This window comes from Hoplias malabaricus, chromosome 2 (assembly GCF_029633855.1).
Source record: "Hoplias malabaricus isolate fHopMal1 chromosome 2, fHopMal1.hap1, whole genome shotgun sequence".
NCBI classification, from domain to species: domain Eukaryota; kingdom Metazoa; phylum Chordata; class Actinopteri; order Characiformes; family Erythrinidae; genus Hoplias; species Hoplias malabaricus.
The window spans coordinates 1,623,847-1,646,159 of record NC_089801.1 but is presented as its reverse complement, the minus strand read 5'-3'; the positions used below and the strand labels follow the sequence as shown (position 1 = coordinate 1,646,159).

The 22,313-nt window shown below is 40.8% G+C and overlaps 1 protein-coding gene across 1 annotated transcript in view; it reads left to right on the top strand.

The window, feature by feature from the left end:
- Positions 1 to 22,313, top strand: part of lrba (LPS-responsive vesicle trafficking, beach and anchor containing) — a 214,216-nt gene that overhangs the window by 32,806 nt on the left and 159,097 nt on the right. Inside the window, 9 exon segments of the mRNA XM_066662321.1 lie at positions 650 to 818; positions 3,020 to 3,099; positions 3,532 to 3,594; positions 5,160 to 5,257; positions 6,188 to 6,280; positions 7,217 to 7,325; positions 8,128 to 8,209; positions 13,978 to 14,101; positions 15,284 to 15,476. Of these exon segments, the coding sequence (XP_066518418.1) occupies positions 650 to 818; positions 3,020 to 3,099; positions 3,532 to 3,594; positions 5,160 to 5,257; positions 6,188 to 6,280; positions 7,217 to 7,325; positions 8,128 to 8,209; positions 13,978 to 14,101; positions 15,284 to 15,476 (1,011 nt within the window).

Here is a 22,313-nt window from a genome sequence, read left to right as displayed (position 1 = left end):
CACACACACACACACACACACACACTTACATCAGTTGATCTATCCAGTGCACCCCCAACACTCTCACGAAATCCTAGAATATTCAAACATTCAGGTGAAATTTTGTTAGTGTAAACATTTATTTAAATTTGAATTGAATTCAGAGCATTGCTATTGGTCCATTCACAGGAAATTTTGTCATAATGGCATTTTCAAAAGTTAGAAAATGAAAACAACATTACATGTTAAAATAGATGAATGTATGAGATTTAAAAATGTTACATATTTGCTAAATGTGTACATTCTTATGTATAAATATTGTGCAAACAGTGAATTAATCTTTTATTTTCTGTAATTACCTGCTTATGGTGTAAATGCTTAAATGCATTTCTTTGTTATGTAATGAAACTGTGTGTAATATCTAGAACCATTGCTATAATTGTTGTGTCCTGTTTTTTTTAATCCTCACCCATTTGATATTACTCTGGGACACTTTACATTTTTATTCTGCATTTATTCTTTTAGTACCTCAGTCCTAGCCTATTTTTCTTTGTGTTTTGTTTCTATTTCACGGCACTGCAGTTGTAGCCTGACACTTTATTATACTGTGTAACCCTCTCTTGGTGTAATGACAGTAAATTAAGTTGACGTAAACTGATTTGAATTCTAGGTGCAGCTGACCCTTTACACATACCTGGCGACTGAGTTCATCAGTACAGTGACAATCTATAACGCTGTTCGCCGTGTGGGGACCGTTCTGCAGGTCATGCACACACTCAAATATTACTATTGGGTTGTGAATCCTCAGGATCGCAGTGGAGTCGTCCCTAAAGGACTTGGTAAGACCAGGCTTTCAGCTGCTTAACCTCGGGGATGCTACTGCCATCAGACAGTTTAGAAAACATAAGTATTGTCCCATATCAGAATCAGGAATGAGAATCTTTATTGGCCGAGTAACAGGTGTCAACATAAAATTAAAACATCTACTGAGTTCTATTTTGCACAACACCGTGTATCGGATTTAGGACGAATGCTGTGGGGTCACAATACAAATATTCTGACATTAGTTCATTGGCCTTGAAGGTACACATCAATTAATATTTCCATGTAAACACATTACGTTCTTATCTTTCTTTTGTCTTCTGCGTTAAAACTTTTGTTGCTTTCTGCTGAAGCTGAAGGTACTACTTTTTTAGCCACTCGTTCTGCACCTGCAGAATAATCCTCTCCCAGAATAGAACAGACAGGTGAAACAGTGTCCGTTTGCATTTTCTGCTCCCGGCACACTTTCATCATCTGTAACTCGCTTACCTGAAAAGATCTAAAATAAATAAGTCTGAGTTCATTTCTTTGTTTTATAAATGTCCTTTCAGTTAAAGCTACAGTAAAATGAGAGGTGAGAGGTGTTCTTCAATGAAAGGTAAAACGTTGTTGGTTTATATAAGAATGTGATTATTATCTGGGGCTGGATTCACAAAAGTGTATTAAGAAAAGAACTTTACTTAGATTTTCACCAGCAAGAATTGTGATTGGAGATAATCAGATGAGGGGACAGTACACATCTAATGATTCCTGTGTTTTGTGTATCGGTGGGATCAATGGCTTGATTCATCTCATAATACTGACTATGAATTCTTTCTGTTAAATGGTAGCCGCAGAAAAAATGAGTTTCATAACTTATCCCTACAAGAACATTGATTCATTCATTATCATTATATTATATTAGTAAGCGCTTATCCAGTTCAGGGCGGCGGTGGGTCCAGAGCCTACCTGAAATCATTGGGCGCAAGGCGGGAATACATCCTGGAGGGGGCGCCAGTCCTTCACAGGGAAACACAGGCGTGCACACACATTCACTCACACCTACGGACACTTTTTTTTTGAGTCGCCAATCCACCTACCAACGTGTGGTTTTGGACTGTGGGTGGAAACCGGAGCACCTGGAGGAAACCCACGCAGACACAGGGAGAACACACCAAACTCCTCACAGACAGTCACCCGGAGGAAACCCACGCAGACACAGGGAGAACACACCAAACTCCTCACAGACAGTCACCCGGAGGAAACCCACGCAGACACAGGGAGAACACACCAAACTCCTCACAGACAGTCACCCGGAGGAAACCCACGCAGACACAGAGAGAACACACCACACTCCTCACAGACAGTCACCCGGAGGAAACCCACGCAGACACAGGGAGAACACACCACACTCCTCACAGACAGTCACCCGGAGGAAACCCACGCAGACACAGGGAGAACACACCAAACTCCTCACAGACAGTCACCCGGAGGAAACCCACGCAGACACAGGGAGAACACACCAAACTCCTCACAGACAGTCACCCGGAGGAAACCCACGCAGACACAGGGAGAACACACCAAACTCCTCACAGACAGTCACCCGGAGGAAACCCACGCAGACACAGAGAGAACACACCACACTCCTCACAGACAGTCACCCGGAGGAAACCCACGCAGACACAGGGAGAACACACCACACTCCTCACAGACAGTCACCCGGAGGAAACCCACGCAGACACAGAGAGAACACACCACACTCCTCACAGACAGTCACCCGGAGGAAACCCACGCAGACACAGGGAGAACACACCACACTCCTCACAGACAGTCACCCGGAGGAAACCCACGCAGACACAGGGAGAACACACCACACTCCTCACAGACAGTCACACAGAGCGGGAATCGAACCCGTGCTGCGCCACCGTGCAGATTTGTAATTCTTAAATATGTACATATTCTCTTAATCTTATGGAAGTCTCACATCGGTCTCAGGCTGTAAGAGTTCAGAAAGTCTGCCTCTAAATGGATCAGTTTAAACACTGCAATCACTAGAATTAATGTCTGTTTTAACAAGGATCATCATGGAGTGTGTTCTTTAAACACTGGTTCAACAATGAACTGTCCCAAGAAAATAATGACTTGCATTCAGTTTTCTCATGAATTTCTTAAGAAAGCTTTTGTGAAGCTGCCCACAGCTTGTCATTGTTTAATAACTTTTATTTTGTGTGTTTTTAAGATGGTCCAAGGCCCAGTCAGAAGGAGATTCACTCTCTCAGAGCTTTTCTGCTGCTCTTCATCAAACAGCTCATTATGAAGGTGTGGTTTCAAAGGTTTTTGCATATTGAAAGAGCATTTGATGTTCTGTCAGTGACCTCATTTACACCTGGCCACTTCATGAGACAAGTCTGTGGACAGAGTCCATTGGAGATTTTAACCAAATTCATTTAGTCAGACGTGTCTCTGGTTTGTCACTTTGAAATGCAGGTGCTGTGTGGCGTCTTATATGATTAGCCCTCCATTAGGTCATGGAACACGTGGGTTGTGAAATAATGTACTGGGTGGCTGTTGGTTGTTGAATGTTGCTTGGAGAGTGGGATGAATATATGACTTCATGATCATATGTGCAATGTGTAACAATACACTGTTTTAATATATTGTTGTTATAAACGTATGTTGCCATATTATGACAAGGTCACTGTTCTTTAAAGTGATAATCTAATGGAGTCTAACTTTGTCTCCACACTGCAGGACTATGGGGTGAAGGAGGATGAGCTGCAGAGTATTCTCAATTACCTCCTCACAATGCATGAGGTAACAGCAAACCTGAGAGCACATGACCTACTCCTGTGGACTTGGCCTAGTCTTGAACATACCTGAACCCCTAAACACGCCTGAACATACCTGAACTCCTCCCAATCACACCTGAACATACATGAACTCCTCCCAATCACACCTAAACATACCTGAACTCCTCACAATCACACCTGAGCATACCTGAACTCCTCACAATCACACCTGAGCATACCCGAACTCCTAACAATCACACCTGAGCATACATGAACTCCTCCCAATCACACCTGAACATACATGAACTCCTCCCAATCACACCTGAACATACATGAACTCCTCCCAATCACACCTGAACATACATGAACTCCTCCCAATCACACCTGAACATACATGAACTCCTCCCAATCACACCTGAGCATACCTGAACTCCTCACAATCACACCTGAGCATACCTGAACTCACAATCACACCTGAACATACCTGAACTCACAATCACTCCCGAATTATTAAAAATTGAACAAAAACTGCGCCCCTTTATAATCATCCTAAACAAACCTGATCACGTCTGAGTTCCTCCAGAACACATGTATATGCTCTTATGGAACACATCTAGTCTCACACACACCTGAATCCCTCCTGATCACTCCTGTCTGAGCAAACCTGAACCTTTCTTAAACACAGCTGAACACATCTGTGAACACCTGACCTTCTGCTCAACCCTGAACACATTTAAATCCTCCTAACCACACTTGAATGCTCTTGTACACACCAACTGTTTACATAAAAGCTTCAATTCTTACATGAAATTGAGCAAATCACTGTTGAGGGATAGTTTTAATTAGTTTATCTGTCTTTTCCATTTGATTTTAAAACTGGCAGTTGTGAGCAAAACTGGATTTTAAACTGTGCTCTTTCCGTGGAAAACATAAAGCTCTTCTTTTCTATGGAGAATATTTGCCCTTGAATATTGCCCTTTAATAATATTTAAAGACTTGAATCTGTTGTGGTTGTGTCTCAGTCATGCGTTGTGCGTATGTTATATTTTCCCCGCCAGATGGCGCCCAACAACAGAAAAACCTTAAGTCTTAAGTCTTTTTCCAGTATTTGAGCTTAAAATAAACCCACATTTACTATTCATTCTCATATGGGTGTTCTCCCTCTGTCTCTCTCTCTCTCTCTCTCTCTCTCTCTCTCTCTCTCTCTCTCTCTCTCTCCCTCCCTCTGTTTCTCTCTCTCTCTCTCTCTCTCTCTCTCTCTCTCTCTCTCTCCCTCCCTCTGTGTCTCTCTCTCTCTCTCACTCACTCAAATGCAGCTTTTAAGTTTTTTAAATGAGCCCCTGATTACTTTTAAATATCATATAATTTTGTATTTCTTTATGTATTATATTTATATATTTGTTTTCAACGTTTCTTGTAAAATGATAACCTGATGGTGTGTTTTGATGTGTGTTGTTTACGGATGGATGTTAATCTGATTGTATTTTGATATGTATTGGAGGGTGATTATCTGAGTGACGTTTGTCTGTTTGCTTTTCTTTGTTTACTGTAAGATTATAAACTAACGTTTGTCTGTTTTGTTAATTGTAGGATGATAATCTGATGGACGTTCTCCAGCTTTTGGTTGCACTGATGTCTGAACACCCAAGCTCAATGGTCCAAGCTTTCGATCAGCGCAACGGCATCCGGTGAGAAATGATGACGAGTTAAACAGGAAATGTGAATTATTTGAACTATTTATCAACATCTCGTTCTAACTTTTACGGAAAAGAGTCTTATTTGACACTGAATTATTTCACGTTGAAAACTGACAAAAACACGTCACTGTCAGACAAAACCTTGTACGTTCAAAATGATGAAAAAAAACAACAGTGTGAGTTATTGTGAAGTAATTGGATTCCAAGCCAATGGGGAGCAGTTATATTGGGCCATTTGGTGGCCTTACATATATAAACATGTTTAAAATTTAATTTAATTTATTGAATTATTAAATGTATTTATTATTTTTAATTAAGAAAAGCAATAAAAATGTAAGCAGCACTTTTTAAACTATTTTCACACTTTATTTGTTCAGCTGAAAGTTTGAACTTATTATTGAAGCTTTTTTCTGAAGCAGTCTGGACTCTTCTCCTCCTCAAGTCTTTTATTGTAGTGTTTTTATTTTTTTGCCTGCGGGGTGTGGGCGGTAGAGGGGTTGTGGTTTGCTGAGGTTTTATAGACTTATGGGATACTCTGACAGTTTCAGGGTTAAACGTACAGCACAGCGGGGGGCGTCTGCTGCAAAAAAACCAAAGAATTCTGTTCATTTTAGAGCTGACAGCAGCACTTAGAGCACTCCTCTATCACCCTGCTCAGAGAGACATAGAGAAGGGGAGACAGAGGTAGAGAGTGAGAGATGGAGGGCAGGAGAGAGGGGCAAAGGAAGAGGGGTTGAGAGAGAGGAGACAGAAGGGGTGGAGATGGAGAGAATTAATAAAATAAAATAACACAAAGTGAAAATGCAAAGATGAATAAAATGTGACTCACATATTTGCTTGTTTTGAGTGTCTTTTTAAAGTGTAAAATGTAAATATTGATGAATTGTATGTGTCTGGGTGTTTGTTGTGTTTTTAAAACAGAGTGATCTACAAACTTCTGGCATCTAACAGTGAAGGAATCCGAGTCCAAGCTCTGAAAGTCCTAGGCTACTTTCTCCGGCATTTACCTCCAAAGTAAGTAATTTAATCTCCTGCTGTTTGAGCTCAAGATGGAGATTTAATGTATTCCAGCTTCTATTTATAACCAGGATGGACAATGAAGCAAAAAATTATTGTCATAGCACATCATATTTTAATGTGTTTTTCAAGAGCTGTGTAGTTAATTTGGAATGGGCTAAATTCAGACGCTCCAGGTGACTGTCTGTGAGGAGTGTGGTGTGTTCTCCCTGTGTCTGTGTGGGTTTCCTCCGGGTGACTGTCTGTGAGGAGTGTGGTGTGTTCTCCCTGTGTCTGTGTGGGTTTCCTCCGGGTGACTGTCTGTGAGGAGTGTGGTGTGTTCTCCCTGTGTCTGCGTGGGTTTCCTCCGGGTGACTGTCTGTGAGGAGTGTGGTGTGTTCTCCCTGTGTCTGCGTGGGTTTCCTCCGGGTGACTGTCTGTGAGGAGTGTGGTGTGTTCTCTCTGTGTCTGCGTGGGTTTCCTCCGGGTGACTGTCTGTGAGGAGTGTGGTGTGTTCTCCCTGTGTCTGCGTGGGTTTCCTCCGGGTGACTGTCTGTGAGGAGTCTGGTGTGTTCTCTCTGTGTCTGCGTGGGTTTCCTCTGGGTGACTGTCTGTGAGGAGTGTGGTGTGTTCTCTCTGTGTCTTTGTGGGTTTCCTCCGGGTGACTGTCTGTGAGGAGTGTGGTGTGTTCTCTCTGTGTCTTTGTGGGTTTCCTCCGGGTGCTCCGGGTTCCTTCCATGATCCAAAAACACATGCTAGTAGGTGGATTGTGAGTGTGTGTCGTCCTGTGAAGGACTGGTGCCCCCTCCAGGGTGTGTTCCCGCCTTGCGCCCAATGATTCCAGGTACGCTCTGGACCCACCGTGACCCTGAACTGGATAAGCGGTTACAGATAATGAATGAATGAATGTAATGATTTGATGGCTTGCTGTTCGTGTGCTGTTTCCTGTTGCAGGAGGAAGTCAGAGGTAATGCTGAGTAATGGTCTTTTCTCGTTGCTGACTGAGCGCCTGCTTCTCCATTCAAGCCAGTTCTCAATGACCACATACAACGTCCTTTTTGAGGTCAGTATAAGTGTACACTGATTGTCGAAAACATTGTACATAGCATTTCAATTTCAGACTGTACTTTATCTGTTGCTCTGCATACTCATTAGACCCCTTTCACTCTGTTCTTTAATGGTCATGACCCCTACAGGACCACCACACAATGGGCATCATTTTTAGCAATGACATGATGGTGGTGCATTAGTGTGTTGTGCTGGTAGGAGTAGGTCATACCCAGCAGTGCAGAATATTTCAATTGACAGAAGAACAACTAGTGGACAACTGTCTCACTGATTCACAAAGGGAGTCTGGTCTAATCCCAGAGAAGGGTTACTGTAATTGCTGAAAAGGTTAATTATGGCCTTGGAAAAAATTCTCAGAACACATAGTGCATCACAGCTTGCTACTTACAGGGCCCATCCTGACTCTCTCGCTCCCCTGACACATCAGTGATGCCTGGGTGCACATGACCCTTTTGCCAGTTCCCTCGTTGTCTTTCCTTGGACAACTTTGGTAGGTATTAACCACTGCATAATGTGAACGTCCCACAAGACCAGGCATTTTGCATATGCTTTGTCTAAAACATTTTTAACATCTCAAATTGGCCGTTGTCAAAATCCCCCTGATCATTTTGCTTGCCCATTTTGTCTGCTTCCAACATCAGCTTGAAGACGTGACTATTCACTTTCTGCCTAGTATTATCCCACCCATTGACTGGTGCCATTGATTATAAAGCATATGGGCAGTAGTTTCTCTTTGAGGATGGGGAATCTAGTAGCATCTACGTTTTCAACTAACTTGTGTTTGTATTTATCCACAGATTCTCACAGAACAAATCTGTACTCAGGTGATTCACAAACAGCACCCAGATCCCGACTCCAGTGTCAAGATCCAAAACCCACGTAAGAATTCAGTTCATTGTCTTAAATACAAACGCAAGTAACATACCAGAAATGAGTGTATGTAGGTGCAGACCAGACATCACAACCTATGAGTGGCGGTCTATAAGTCTACATGAAATATATTACATTTTAATTTTTCTGTGAACGCCCTTAACTTCTGATCTGGCCATGAGTGTTTGGGTTGGAAATGTGCTCGCCTCAAGTTAAGAACACGTCCCCATATGGGTGCCTCTTGTATCCTGTGTTGGTTTGGTGCGTAGGTTGTGCACATCCTCAGAAGATAAACGCTACACATACGCAAGATACAGCACACGTGTTTACACTCAGGGCAGTGCAGCCGATCACAGAACCACAGAAGAAGGCTGTGTCAGACCCAAGTCTCGATTTACCCAGTCAGCGATATTCTAATGATAGCTAAAAACTGTAATGCTTTGAGTGACGACGAAATGTATTTTTTCATTTAACTGAAATGGTAGAGATATATTTGCTGTTTGGCCGTGAGTTCGCGTGGACAGTGGTCTGTGTCAACAATGCTATTGTTCACATAGTTGTGTATGTGCTACGCTTGTAACTGGAGGCTTCCACTACAGGGCTTTCCACAGATGCCTTCCTTCAGATCTGGGACCAGGTAAAGAATCTCCTAGGGCTAAGTCCGTGCTGCAGTGTGGAGGACTAATGTCTTGAAGTTTCATCAGCGTACTTGTGTTACTCCTAATGGTTATTTTTCATAGCCATCGCAACAATATGAATAGGCAGAGTGAGCTTTATATACGCCCTCAGAGTGTGTCACTTCTTAGAATTCACTGCAGGGTGAGTGAATTATACTCACACAGAGTAGGCCCCACGTATATAACGTATATAAAGTTGCTCAGTGTGTATTTAATTAAAAATAAGAGATAAATAAGAGTATAATAAATGTACTTGTATTCTATCAACTCTAAACTGAAATACAAAAAACCAATAGTGTATCATAATGATATTATAAAAAATGACCGAAGGAAAACCGCTAACTCGATTTTAAATAGGCACTTTGCATCATTGTTACCAGAGCTCCTTTTTCATCTTTTTTCTCCTTCCTGCCGATATTTCTCTGAGGAGCGTGGAGACTTATGGTTCCCTCAATCCACTGCAGATTTCTGAATATTCCCTACTGTGCAGAACATAAATATATTTCAGAATAATGACCTTCCCTCTAGGACCGTGGACTTCCCAACCTCTCATTCAGTCTGTTCTTCTCATTCAATTCTCCAGCTTTCTGATGACCTCAGCTTCTCTAATAACCTCCACCCCCTCTTCTCTCTCTCTTCCTATATAAACTCTTTCTCTCTTATTTCTCCAGCTGCAATTTACTGTTTAACTTAATAATGAACAGACCAACAGATATTCCCCAGAATTGTTTGAAAAGCAAACTAGTTACACGTCCGTCCGTTATAGTACAAGGTGATGTTGTCCTTTTCCTTTAAACTTACTACGTGGAGAACAAAATCAATAAAATAAAGCACGAATGTTTGAATGATGTTAGTGATAAAGGTGAGGTTTGTGCCGTCACTGCATAGCTACAAAAATATGCAGACATTTGCTTAGGCATTAGCCAGTATTTACATGTGTCTTTGTAAAAGTATAAATCACACTTTAGGAGTCTTGTCCAAGAAACATTTCTAGGTATATCATGGTTTACTTGCTTGAGATGTGTGTAGAACCCCAGTCTGTGGTGTAGAAGGCAGCAGTGCGACCCAACGACATCCCCTTAAACCTGTACGAAAATATACCCTTTTTTTTTTTTTTTGCATATTTTAGATGTGATGTCACTTGTTTTGAAAACTTCAATTTTAGCATAAAACGAACGTCCCCTGATATTAAAGTGACTGCTTAGGTAAAACACAGAGCTGCTATTTAATGAGGGCAGTTAAAGAGCATGTCTCCCCTCCTCTCCCTCTCTCTCTCTCTCTCTCTCTCTCTCTCTCTCTCTCCCTCTCTCTCTCTCTCTCTCTCTCTGCTGTCTGTCTCTAACTTACTCTCTCTGTGCTCTCTCCCTCTGATGTGATGTGTGTTGAAGTCTGAATCTGGGGCTGATTGCAGTCTTTAGCAATGTGTCCAACTCGATCAGAACCGGACTGAGGAAACAGCAGAGTTTCTAACATTAAACTCAGGAATAAACCAGAACCAAATGGAGAACATTGGAAAAAAAACATAATGGTAATTTACTACCGAGTAAAGGTTCAGTTACTGTAATTACAAAATTACAAAAACAGCACATCTAGAGAGAGAGAGAGAGAGAGAGAGAGGGAAAGAGTACAGAGAAGGAGAGAGAGAGAGTACAGAGAGGGAGGGAGAGAGAGAGAGCGAGTACAGAGAAGGAGAGAGAAGGAAAGAAACACAACAGAGTACAGAGAAATGAGAAAAAAAAATCAGAGGGGGATATTGAGAGAACGGAGAGAGAGAATCTGAAAAGGACAGAAAGTAGAGTGTTAGAGAGGGAGGTGGAAAAGTGAAAGAGTACAGAAAGAGAAACCTGAAAAAGAGATACAGAGAAAACGAAGAGAGAAGGGGAAAAAGGAGATACGGGCTCTAAAAGGCAGAAAGAGCGTGGGAGCATCACTTACAACACTCTGCTCTGAGCTCAGGGATGAATGAAAAGTAAACCCTTGTACGGCCAAGTGAGTGCAGACTGTTTGGAGATAATTAATGTAAACAGCTCGTCTGTTCGGTTTAAAATAAAAGTCTTATAACTCTACACTCACTTCTGACCTCGTTACAGAGTTCAGCACAGGACTTTCCTGCTTTTCCTCTTTTTCTGTATTTTATTTTTCCTCAGTTGAGGAGGAGTCTGGAAGCCTCATCATCTTCCGACGGAGAGAAAGGGAAATTATTACATTTTTCAATGTGCCTGTGATGTATATTACAGTAAACATATATTTTTAATTTGATAGAGTTTCATATAGATTTTATGATCAATTGTTAAATAAAGCAGAAGGTTTAGAATAAAAGAAAAAGCTTAAATGGAAAAATAAATCAGTGAGCAACAACTGACTTCAGCGCCAGACCCCAGAAATGAGAAGTTTTATTTATTTGTTCTTGTTTTCACATAAAAGCGGGTGATTAGTGAAATAACAAAATACGTGCACCACAGAATAAGAACGTCTCATTTTTCCCCATGTTTACTGATTAGGCAGAAAGCTTGACCGAGTTGTTTTATTTTCTAGATTGTGGACGGTAGGCTCCAGATCCCCATAATAATGTGCTAATGTGCTAAAAAAAAAAAAAAAGTGTGTTTTTTTTTCCCCCTCCTAGGTCCCCTTTAAGTATTTTAGAATTAATTAAATATTTAATATAGAATGAAACAAATAATGTTTTATACACACACAAATGCATCTATGCAGAAAAATGACAGGATTATCCATTTTCAAAATAATAATATAAATCATGTTGTAGCTTTAGTGCGGTACGGAGGTGCAGCAGGTTAGTGTCGCAGTCACACAGCTCCAGGGACCTGGAGGTTCAAGTCCCGCTCCGGGTGACTGTCTGTGAGGAGTGTGGTGTGTTCTCCCTGTGTCTGCGTGGGTTTCCTCCGGGTGACTGTCTGTGAGCAGTGTGGTGTGTTCTCCCTGTGTCTGCGTGGGTTTCCTCCGGGTGACTGTCTGTGAGGAGTGTGGTGTGTTCTCCGTGTGTCTGCGTGGGTTTCTTCCGGGTGACTGTCTGTGAGGAGTGTGGTGTGTTCTCCCTGTGTCTGCGTGGGTTTCCTCCGGGTGACTGTCTGTGAGGAGTGTGGTGTGTTCTCCCTGTGTCTGCATGGGTTTCCTCCGGGTGACTGTCTGTGAGGAGTGTGGTGTGTTCTCCCTGTGTCCGCGTGGGTTTCCTCCAGGTGACTGTCTGTGAGGAGTGTGGTGTGTTCTCTCTGTGTCTGCGTGGGTTTCCTCCGGGTGACTGTCTGTGAGGAGTGTGGTGTGTTCTCCCTGTGTCTGCGTGGGTTTCCTCCAGGTGACTGTCTGTGAGGAGTGTGGTGTGTTCTCTCTGTGTCTGCGTGGGTTTCCTCCGGGTGACTGTCTGTGAGGAGTGTGGTGTGTTCTCTCTGTGTCTGCGTGGGTTTCCTCCGGGTGACTGTCTGTGAGGAGTGTGGTGTGTTCTCCCTGTGTCTGCGTGGGTTTCCTCCAGGTGACTGTCTGTGAGCAGTGTGGTGTGTTCTCCCTGTGTCTGCGTGGGTTTCCTCCGGGTGACTGTCTGTGAGGAGTGTGGTGTGTTCTCCCTGTGTCTGCGTGGGTTTCCTTCGGGTGACTGTCTGTCAGGAGTGTGGTGTGTTCTCCCTGTGTCTGTGTGGGTTTCCTCCGGGTGACTGTCTGTGAGGAGTGTGGTGTGTTCTCTCTGTGTCTGCGTGGGTTTCCGCCGGGTGACTGTCTGTGAGGAGTGTGGTGTGTTCTCTCTGTGTCTGCGTGGGTTTCCTTTCGGGTGACTGTTTGTGAGGAGTGTGGTGTGTTCACCCTGTGTCTGCGTGGGTTTCCTCCGGGTGACTGTCTGTGAGGAGTGTGGTGTGTTCTCCCTGTGTCCATATGGGTTTCCTCCGGGTGACTGTCTGTGAGGAGTGTGGTGTGTTCTCTCTGTGTCCGCGTGGGTTTCCTCCGGGTGACTGTCTGTGAGGAGTGTGGTGTGTTCTCTCTGTGTCTGAGTGGGTTTCCTCCGGGTGACTGTCTGTGAGGAGTGTGGTGTGTTCTCTCTGTCTGCGTGGGTTTCCTCCGGGTGACTGTCTGTGAGGAGTGTGGTGTGTTCTCTCTGTGTCTGAGTGGGTTTCCTCCGGGTGACTGTCTGTGAGGAGTGTGGTATGTTCTCTTTGTGTCTGCGTGGGTTTCCTCCGGGTGACTGTCTGTGAGGAGTGTGGTGTGTTCTCTCTGTGTCTGCGTGGGTTTCCTCCGGGTGACTGTCTGTGAGCAGTGTGGTGTGTTCTCCCTGTGTCTGCGTGGGTTTCCTCCGGGTGCTCCGTTTTCCTCCCACAGTTCCAAAACACATGTTGTTAGGTGGATTGGTGACTCAAAAGTGTCCGTAGGTGTGAGTGAGTAAATGTGTGAGTGTGTGAGTGAATGTGTGAGTGTGTGTGTTGCCCTGTGAAGGACTGGCGCCCCCTCCAGGGTGTGTTCCTGCCTTGCACCCAATGATTCTGGGTAGGCTCCAGACCCACCGTGACCCTGGATAAGCGCTTAAGGCATGGGAATAAGATACCTAATGTGTGGGAACAACAAAATTTAGTGTAGAAATGAGATACGAAATGTAGGAGAACAACTTAACTCAGCATAACCTTTTCAAAATCTAGGACTGTGGATAGGTGAAGATTCTAGTTGTCTCTGTAATTTTTTAATATGGGAATAACATCACGAGGGCTTTGACAGAGTTTAGTTTTTCTCTCATCCTCTTGATCATTTGCTGTGAGTTAATGAGGACAGCCGTCTAACGTTGGTCTGTTTTTTCTAGATATTTTAATAAAATCAATCTTTTAATATTATTATAAGTTTAGTTTTGGCTGCTGTTATTAGTGACTCGACAAGGCCCCGCAGCATGAGACTGACACATTGTGTTTAAATGTTTGATTCTTTTAAAAAGCTCCTAGTTTATAGTTAACATTAAATCATAGGAATGTGGCTGAATATTTTAAACGTGAGTACAGTACATTGTATGTGCTGAATTATTAGGTTGTACACAGTTGATGGAAGTCCTCAGCAGGGCTCTTAACCAGCTCAATTACAGGGGATTGTTAGTCATTTTCTTTTTCATGTATTTATCAGAGATCCTTAAGGTGATAGCAGCTCTCCTGAAGAACGCTCCGGCCGGAACAGAGAGTATGGAGGTGCGCAGAGTTTTCCTCTCAGACATGATCAAACTCTTCAACAACAGCAGAGAGAACCGCAGGTAAAGAAACACACACTCTCTCTCTCACACACACACACACACTTACTCAATTTCCACTCAGAACAGTCATTAAGTGCCAGTGATTAGTTTCTTAGCATCAAGAAACAAGCAGAAAAAAAGAAAATCCCCCAGATGCCGCAGCTATGAAATATAAGCCACATTTGTTCACCCTTTGCCTTCAATTCCAGAACTTCTTTTCCTCAGTTAGACAAAAACATATTTACCCACATCTTAAAAGTTTAGTCATGAATTGTTCTGTACATCGTACGATGCACATGAGATTGTGGGGTGGTGTAATTATTACCAGAGTTTCTCAAAGATTTTAATCCTGCCCAAATCCGCCACGTCACTCATGTTTACTGACAGCTCGCCCCTGTGTCATTAAAGATTCTGGCATCTTTCACCTTCTGGAGAACAAGCTGTAGAACCACCCCAGGTTCTGTGAAGCCTGTGAATATTCCAGTGTTATTGTGTAAAAGGGATTTTCACTTTTCTTTTCTCAAATGGGCTCAAAGAGGCATTTTGTAACAATGTTTTGACACAGGGATATTTCACATATTTTGAAAGTGAAAGTTAATTGCTAGTTTTTATTTTATTGAGTTGGAGGCATTTTCTAACAGAAGCTATGCATTTGGCACAGATTGTTTTGTTGTGACAGCAGTACATCAGTGGAATGGCCACTCCCATCTCTGTCATTTATACTTGGATTTCTTTTCCTCTGTGAATTATTGATAAATATTACAGACATTCTGTGGTAAATGACATTATGTAAAATTCATTACATTTAATAGGGCTTTCAAAAGATTCAGAATTAATCTTCCTGCCTTTGTGTGTTTGTCATAAAATCCTCATAGAAATGGTCTAATATCCAGTGTGAATACATCCCAGAATAATAGTCAAGAATGAACAACTCCTGAGTAATACTCTTTATTTTGTAGAAATATTGGCAAAGCATAGAGTTTCGAACCTTTTTATTGTGTGGAGCAACTAAAATAATGTACATAGCGACTGTGACAGGAAATGTAACTAAAGGTGTTCGGTATAATCGTGCAAAAAGAGATTTTGTGGAGTAATGTGGTATACGTTAAAAATAAACAGTTTTTAATGTGTGTGTGTGTGTGTGTGTGTGTGTGTGTGTGTGTGTGTGTGTGTGTGTGTGTGTGCGCATGTGCCTATGTTTAGGAGTCTGCTGCAGTGTTCTGTTTGGCAGGAGTGGATGTTATCTCTGTGTTTTATAAACCCAAAGAGCAGTGAGGAGCAGAAGATCACTGAGATGGTTTACGCCATTTTCCGCATCCTCCTCTATCATGCCATCAAATATGAGTGGGGGGGTTGGAGGGTGTGGGTTGACACTCTCTCCATCACACACTCCAAGGTATGTACACACACACACACACACACGTAGCCTGAACCCCAAATGCTTGCGTCTTTCGTTTGTACACCACTAAAGTTGGCAGTATAACCATATTTAGTAAGTCCATGTCTGAGCTGGATCTCTCAGTGACAGTAATGCGTGTGTTGTTCAGTCATCTCTACAGTCTACAGTGTGGTTAAAAACAAAGCTCCAGATTTGATCCAAAACGACTAAATAACTATCTGCTTTAATTAAAAGATGAGCCTTTTCCTTCTGTAACTGAGCTGTTCTGAAGATGCAAGGGTTTTTCAGTGAAACTTGGGCTTTAATAAATGATACTACATTTTGCTTAAAAACATATCGGAATTACACCGATAAGCTTTAACCCTAAAGTCACCAAGGTATTGCTTTTACACTCATTTGTTCATTTTATCAACTCCACTGACCCTAACAGATGCACTTGCAGACCATTGTCTGTCTGTTGCTCTGCATACTTAGTTAGCTTCCTTTCACCCTATTCTGAAATGGTTAGGATCCCCTCAGAGAGCAGATAATATTTGGGTGGTGGATCACCATCATTCTCAGTGCCGCAGGGACACCAACGTGGTGAGGGTGGTACAAGTGAGTCAGACACAGCAGAGCCCCTGGAGTTTTTAACCCCCAGAAGCTTGAGCAAAACACCCATTTCTAAATTTATTCTATAAACTTTGCTATCGTGCAACTTATGTAGGCTGTTTCTGGGTCATACAGTAACAGCAGTTATTCTGTAATCATTGGTCAAACAGGACGTTAAATTTCTCATGGTGACAGGCTGTAATTTAGATTAAAATCTCTTCCCCTCCACAAACAGGAATTTATATTCTCTAATCTGACACATCACACGCTGCTGCAGCACTCTGTGTTGTTTTAATCTGACCTTTTATAATATATAACCTCTATCACCCTTTTCATCTGAACTCAACGGCGCTGTGTGTGTTTACTGTGTATTATCAGGGTTGCTTTTTTATTTTATATTTATTTTTGTTTATGTTTTATTTGTAATTTTTATTCAGTTCCAACGCAGCTTCACAGATTAGAGCTGCCTTTTGTTTTTTTGTCGTCATTTTTTGGCACAAAATATAGGACACAAACTTTTTGATTTTAAAATTATTTTCTAATTTTGCAGGAAGTGTTGATGGTTCATTTCTCAGAGCTGCTCTAGAGTAATACTTTATTCCTCCTACAGTCGTGTGATTGTAGGAATGGACGTTTGAAAACTGCTGATCTAATTACAGATCTTGTAAAATAAACTTGTGAAATTGAATGTGTAAATCGTAGGTTCTAGTTGATATTTATTGGTCGAGATAAACTGAAATAAATTGATAATATGTCCATTAATGAAGAAAGTAATTGTACATTGATACGCACATCTATTTGTAGAGAATTGGCTTTATTTATTTATTTATTTATTTATAAACCTACATCAAATCAACAAAACCCTTTCCTTCCTTTGATCAGAGTGTGCACAAATCTCACCACCGCCTCTGTGCAAAGTTGTTTTGGGAATGGTGTTACATTTAGTGGCCTGTAGGGGTCAGAGGTGTGCTTTGGTTTTTATTCTGAGTGATTTAACACCTTTAATACTTTAAGGAGTTTTGGTTGGAGGTGTTTAAAACAGGTTAATGTTTAAGGTAAATATACATTTTCTTCCTGTTTCTCAAATGTATTTTTGTTGATTTTTTTTTTTCTGAGTAAAATTAAGTAGCGCATCCTCTACAGAGAACTCAACTTTGCACGTTTTAATCCACGGTGTCTGTTTATTTACTGAATTTACTGTAACGTGGGAAGCAAAACAAAACAAACATTTTAGTCTGTACAAATGTCATTGGGAATGTTTTTTTTTTCCAGTTTGTTGAACTTAGCCAGTGAATACGAGCTCTGAAACTGCTGAAACATCTTAAGACACTTTTTAATGCAGTTTCTTTTAGGAATTAAAATAAAATCAAACAATTTGTATTCAAATATATCAGGTAAAAACACGTCGGTTATTTGATTCGTAATTAAACCCTCTGTAGTGATCAAACAATCCTAACACTAGCGTTGTTTATAGCATGAAAATAAAGAACAAGAACACAGGAATATAAGTAGAAGTATATTTTGTCAAATGCATATATATATGATGTTTAATTAGCAATCATCTGAGATTTATATTAGTTATAGATAAAGTGTCAATCCTATATTAATAGATTAGGACTATATCAGATGAGACTGATGTGTTAAATCAGTTAAAACCACTTATTTACTCATTGGACCTCAAATGATATTAAAATATTATGCTGTTTTGTATAATTCAATCACACTTTTAATATCTTCATACAGCGGTTTAAAGACAGATAAATCTTACTAGAATAACAACATTTATCTCAATCCGTTCAAATCATGAGATTCTGAGATTTACATTTATTGCTGTTTCAATCATAAACTGCACATTGACTCATGGCGCAACGTACAGCAACACAGCACTACACACGATGCACACGGTCACAAAAATTACTAATGCGCAAACAATACGAGAAAAATAAACAGAAAATGCCATAAACAACAATACAATAATTATGATCGCTTTTAGTGTTTAGTGCAATTCATTTTTACCTTCACACAGAGGTCACAGTTTGGTAAAAAATCTTAATGTGAAATACATGATAAAAAATTAAATGATAAAAGTAAAAAATAAATAAATAAATAAAATGCACAGATCCTGTATATTTTAATTAATACATGTTAACATTTATTTGCAATATTTTCTGATATGATTTTTTTTCACTTGTTCTCCATTTTCCTGCTGGTTTATATATATTTTTTATTATTATTATTTTTTTTAATAATCAAGGCTCAGATGTCTGCACTGTTTTTATTTCCAGCAGAAAAATAGTTGTTTTTGAATAATTTATGAGAGAACGCTACCTTGAGGAAACAGAATAGCGAAGGATTGGATGATTGTGATGTGATGAGACAAATGCCTGTAATAGAGATTTAGAAGTAATAAAAAACGGAAATGTACGAGCAGCAGAAGAAACATTCACAATAATAAGAGAAATGCTACATAAAATGTAGATAATACAGATGAAATAAAGTTAGCAGTGGATATAGAAATTAAACCTTCATTACATTTAAGACAAGAATAAATATAACAGAGCAGACATGACGTTTAGAATTGATGTTTATTTATAGCATATAAAACATTGGTTTTTGTGTAAATAAACAGGATTCGGTAATCAATGATTTAATGAATCACTGCTTGAATAGCACTTCACTAGCTGCCCTTGCTTCTGCACTTCTACTTAAGTACATCAGTGAATATACTTCCGAGAGTTTAAGTGCAGAGTAATTTAGGTTTTTCTCGATATACACCAGCTCATTATATCATCAGAAATAGAGGGAATCGGGAGAAATATGTGGGGCGCACAAATTGAATCAGACGAGCAGTTTCAGTGGATTTTCTGGTGCCTCTTTCTAATTTTAATTGTGATATTATATTGTTATTGATTCTGATCTTGGTTGGTATCGTCCGGCTCTAAAGCAGGCTCCGTGCCCAGCGGTGCTCTATAACTCACTGCCCTGGAATTGATCTTTCCTCTTTGCATTGGGCAGAGTGTGTAATTGCTTTTTTCTTTGTAATTGCACAAGATTAATGTTGCTGCTCTCGTCTCCGCGGCACTGGTGTAATCTAAAAACATTGTTTTTTCCTCTTATTTTTCACTTTTTTTTTAAGGCGGAAAGGGGGTCCCGGCGTGTGTGAATTGTTAAGGGGGCAAACCAGAGAGATACACGCTATAAAAAAAAAAAGAGCTAAAGAAACTCAATTGCAATTTTATTGTCCGCTGTGATAGATTTCCTGCCAACTCCAGAGCAGAGGAGCTGTTCATCACTGTACACCTCCCTTACAAACGAGAGAGAGAGAGAGAGAGGAGAGAGAAGCAGAGTGAGAGGGAGGAGGAGGAGAAGAAGGGGGCAGCAGAAAAGGGAGAAAAGAGAATGGAGAGGTGAAGAACAGAGGGAGAGGCAGAAAGTGTGCAAATTGTGTGAGAAGGAGTAGGATGGAGAGGGAGATTAGAGAGAAAGAGGACTGAAGATAAAAATGTGCAAATAATACCATGTATGAAAGAGGAAAAATTTAGAGTAAAAGAGAGTGCACACTTTGTAACCGGGTGAAAATAATAATGAGGCATGAGGGTGAAAGTGTAAATGTAAAACTATGTGGAAAGAGAGAGAAGAGAGAAGGAGAATGTGTGGTGTGAGCATTAGATAGTAATTCAGTGCACAGTTTAATAGCGTATGTGTTTGCGTGGTTTTATTTTAACTAGTTATTTATGTATTAATTACCAAATATCAGTGGATTCATATCTATATTTACATCATAAGGAAAATATGAATACATTCACTAGATAAGCGTATAGTGCTGAGTGAACTTTAAGTGATTCTATGGTGGGCGTAATGTTTTGGACAGGACCTCAAATCTGTAAGTCTTGTGGGATGTCCCCAGTATGCAGTAGTTGGTAAATGAATAGTCGTCCAAGGAAGGACAACTTGTGAACAAGCTACAGGGTCAGCACTGGCACTCAGCCCCATATGCAGCACGCTGCACTGCACTGTGTGTTCTGACACCTTTCTGTCAGGACAAAAAAGTAGCTTTCACCCCCCTTGTGCTTCTGTCACTCTTGAGCACCAATCACTGCAGTCCGTTCACTCGTTGTCCTCCCTTGGTCCAAATTTAGTGGGTACTAAGCAGTGCATTAAAAAAAACCCTCCCACTGCTAACTGTTAACTGGTGTGTGTGTGTGTGTGTGTGTATGTGTGTGTATGTGTGTGTATGTGTGTGGTTGTGTGTGTGGGTGTGTGTGTGTGTGTGTGTGTAATTAATTGTATTCGGTATTTTGCGATAAAGCCGTCTCTCGTAATTGTCTGTGTATTGAATGTTGTGTGTTGAATTTATTACAGTGTGTGTTAGTGCTGTGAGTGGACAGATGTTCCTCCAGGTGTTGGTGCTGACATCATCACCTTCCCAAGGTGCCTCTGTTGCTGCGCTGCACACAAATGAGCCAGCTCAGTAAAAAATACACTCAGAACAGAGTTACTCCAAAATACTGGAGAAAGTATTCCATGCCCTTCACATGAACACACAGTTAACACTGACTCACTAAGACTCAGAGAACTTCACTGGAACCTTGGGCTAATACGGTTCTCCCTTTCCAAAGACAAATGCCCTTACCTTAAAATATATGAGGCACACATTCTGAAAGGAGTTTTCAGAATCTGAAAATGAATAGGACGAATTGAACATGGAATGCAGTTAACTTAAAAAAGTCCAGTTACGATGTTGTGGCTGTAAGTTTAGTGTGTGATGCCAGTGTGTTGCAGGGAGTTTTATATATAAAAATATATAAAAAGCATGAGCCAGAGTCCTGGCATCGTTCATGGTGAGCATGAGGCCAGTGCGGTGTTACAGAGGTGGAACTAAAGTGGTTTTGAACAGAGTCCTAATGTGAGGTTTAAACAAAAGGACAGTCTCCAATAGCGCACCATGTTTATGAACTGTTGCTGAAGGTTTAACTGGGCCTTCTCCAAGGTTGAGAGCGACGTCTGGACCTCAGTTTGGACCTAATTGGTAGAAATAAATGTTATTAAGCTTTGTTTTCACTGTGAGGTGCTAGATACAGGGGGTGATAGCAGGGTAGTGCTCAGATAGATCTGAGTATCATAAGCATAAACAGTGAAAACTGTATCATGATGGATGATCAGGCTGAAAGGCAGTATGAAGATGATAAAAAGGACACGTCTAAGGAACCCCCCGCGTGAACGATCAGTGTTTATCAGCTGTAACACCCCAAAGATATAGAAAGGAATATAGGAAAAAAAATAAAAAAACAACTACTGAGTAACGGAGTAAAAACATGTTTAAGGCACAGCTGATGATTTGTGTCTTTCTGCCAGTTTTATTTTCTTTTTCTCAGTGTTTTTGACTCTTTTGATTGTGAAGGATCCTCAGAAGAAAAGCGATTGAATATCGTTTGCTGCTGTAAAGATTGAGAGCTCGCAATGCCAATGTTTATTGAGTAAATCCTCCCTTTATCACACACTCGTATAGAATCACAAAGAAGCACACGAGTCTGACATAAGCATCTTCGACCGCTGCAGATAAAGAGCTCGGTGACTTTCCTTCACGGGAAAAAAAAGCATGTGCTTCTAGACTCCATCACACGATTCAAATTAACCGTGAACATGTGAAGAACAGTGTAACTCACCGATTAAATAATAATTAAATAAATAAAAACAACTCACATTCCTGGAATTTCTCAGTGTTAATGAAAACGAATACATTTCACAGAAGAAAACATTAGTGAAATAAGTTTTTGTGATTTTTCAGTAGCTTTTATAACTGCGATATTTGCATATTTTGCTTTTCTCTGCCTCTTTTGTATTTCATTTTGTATTTTGTATTTTTTTTACCTTTTCCTTGTGGAATTTGTGTGTTCTCATGTGGTTTTGATTTTCTCTCTGTGGAGAACACAGCACGGATTATTATAGCCTTTTAGTTTTTTTATTCTTTTTGGGGGAAAGAAAGTGGTGCAGAAACATTACCTACGTTTCATTTGAGTTTCTGGTTTTTCGTCTGCAGACGCCATTGATTTTGGGGGTGGGGTTTAATTGCATTTAGCTTAATCCAATTAAAGCTCTGCTCAGAATTCTGCTTTCACTGTAGTTTCGTGGTCGCACGCTATCTATCGATCTGAACAGTAATCTTTACTGGACTGATTACGTATCAGGCCTGTAAGAAGAAGACAAAAACAGAGTGCAGTGTAATTTCATCTGAATTATTTC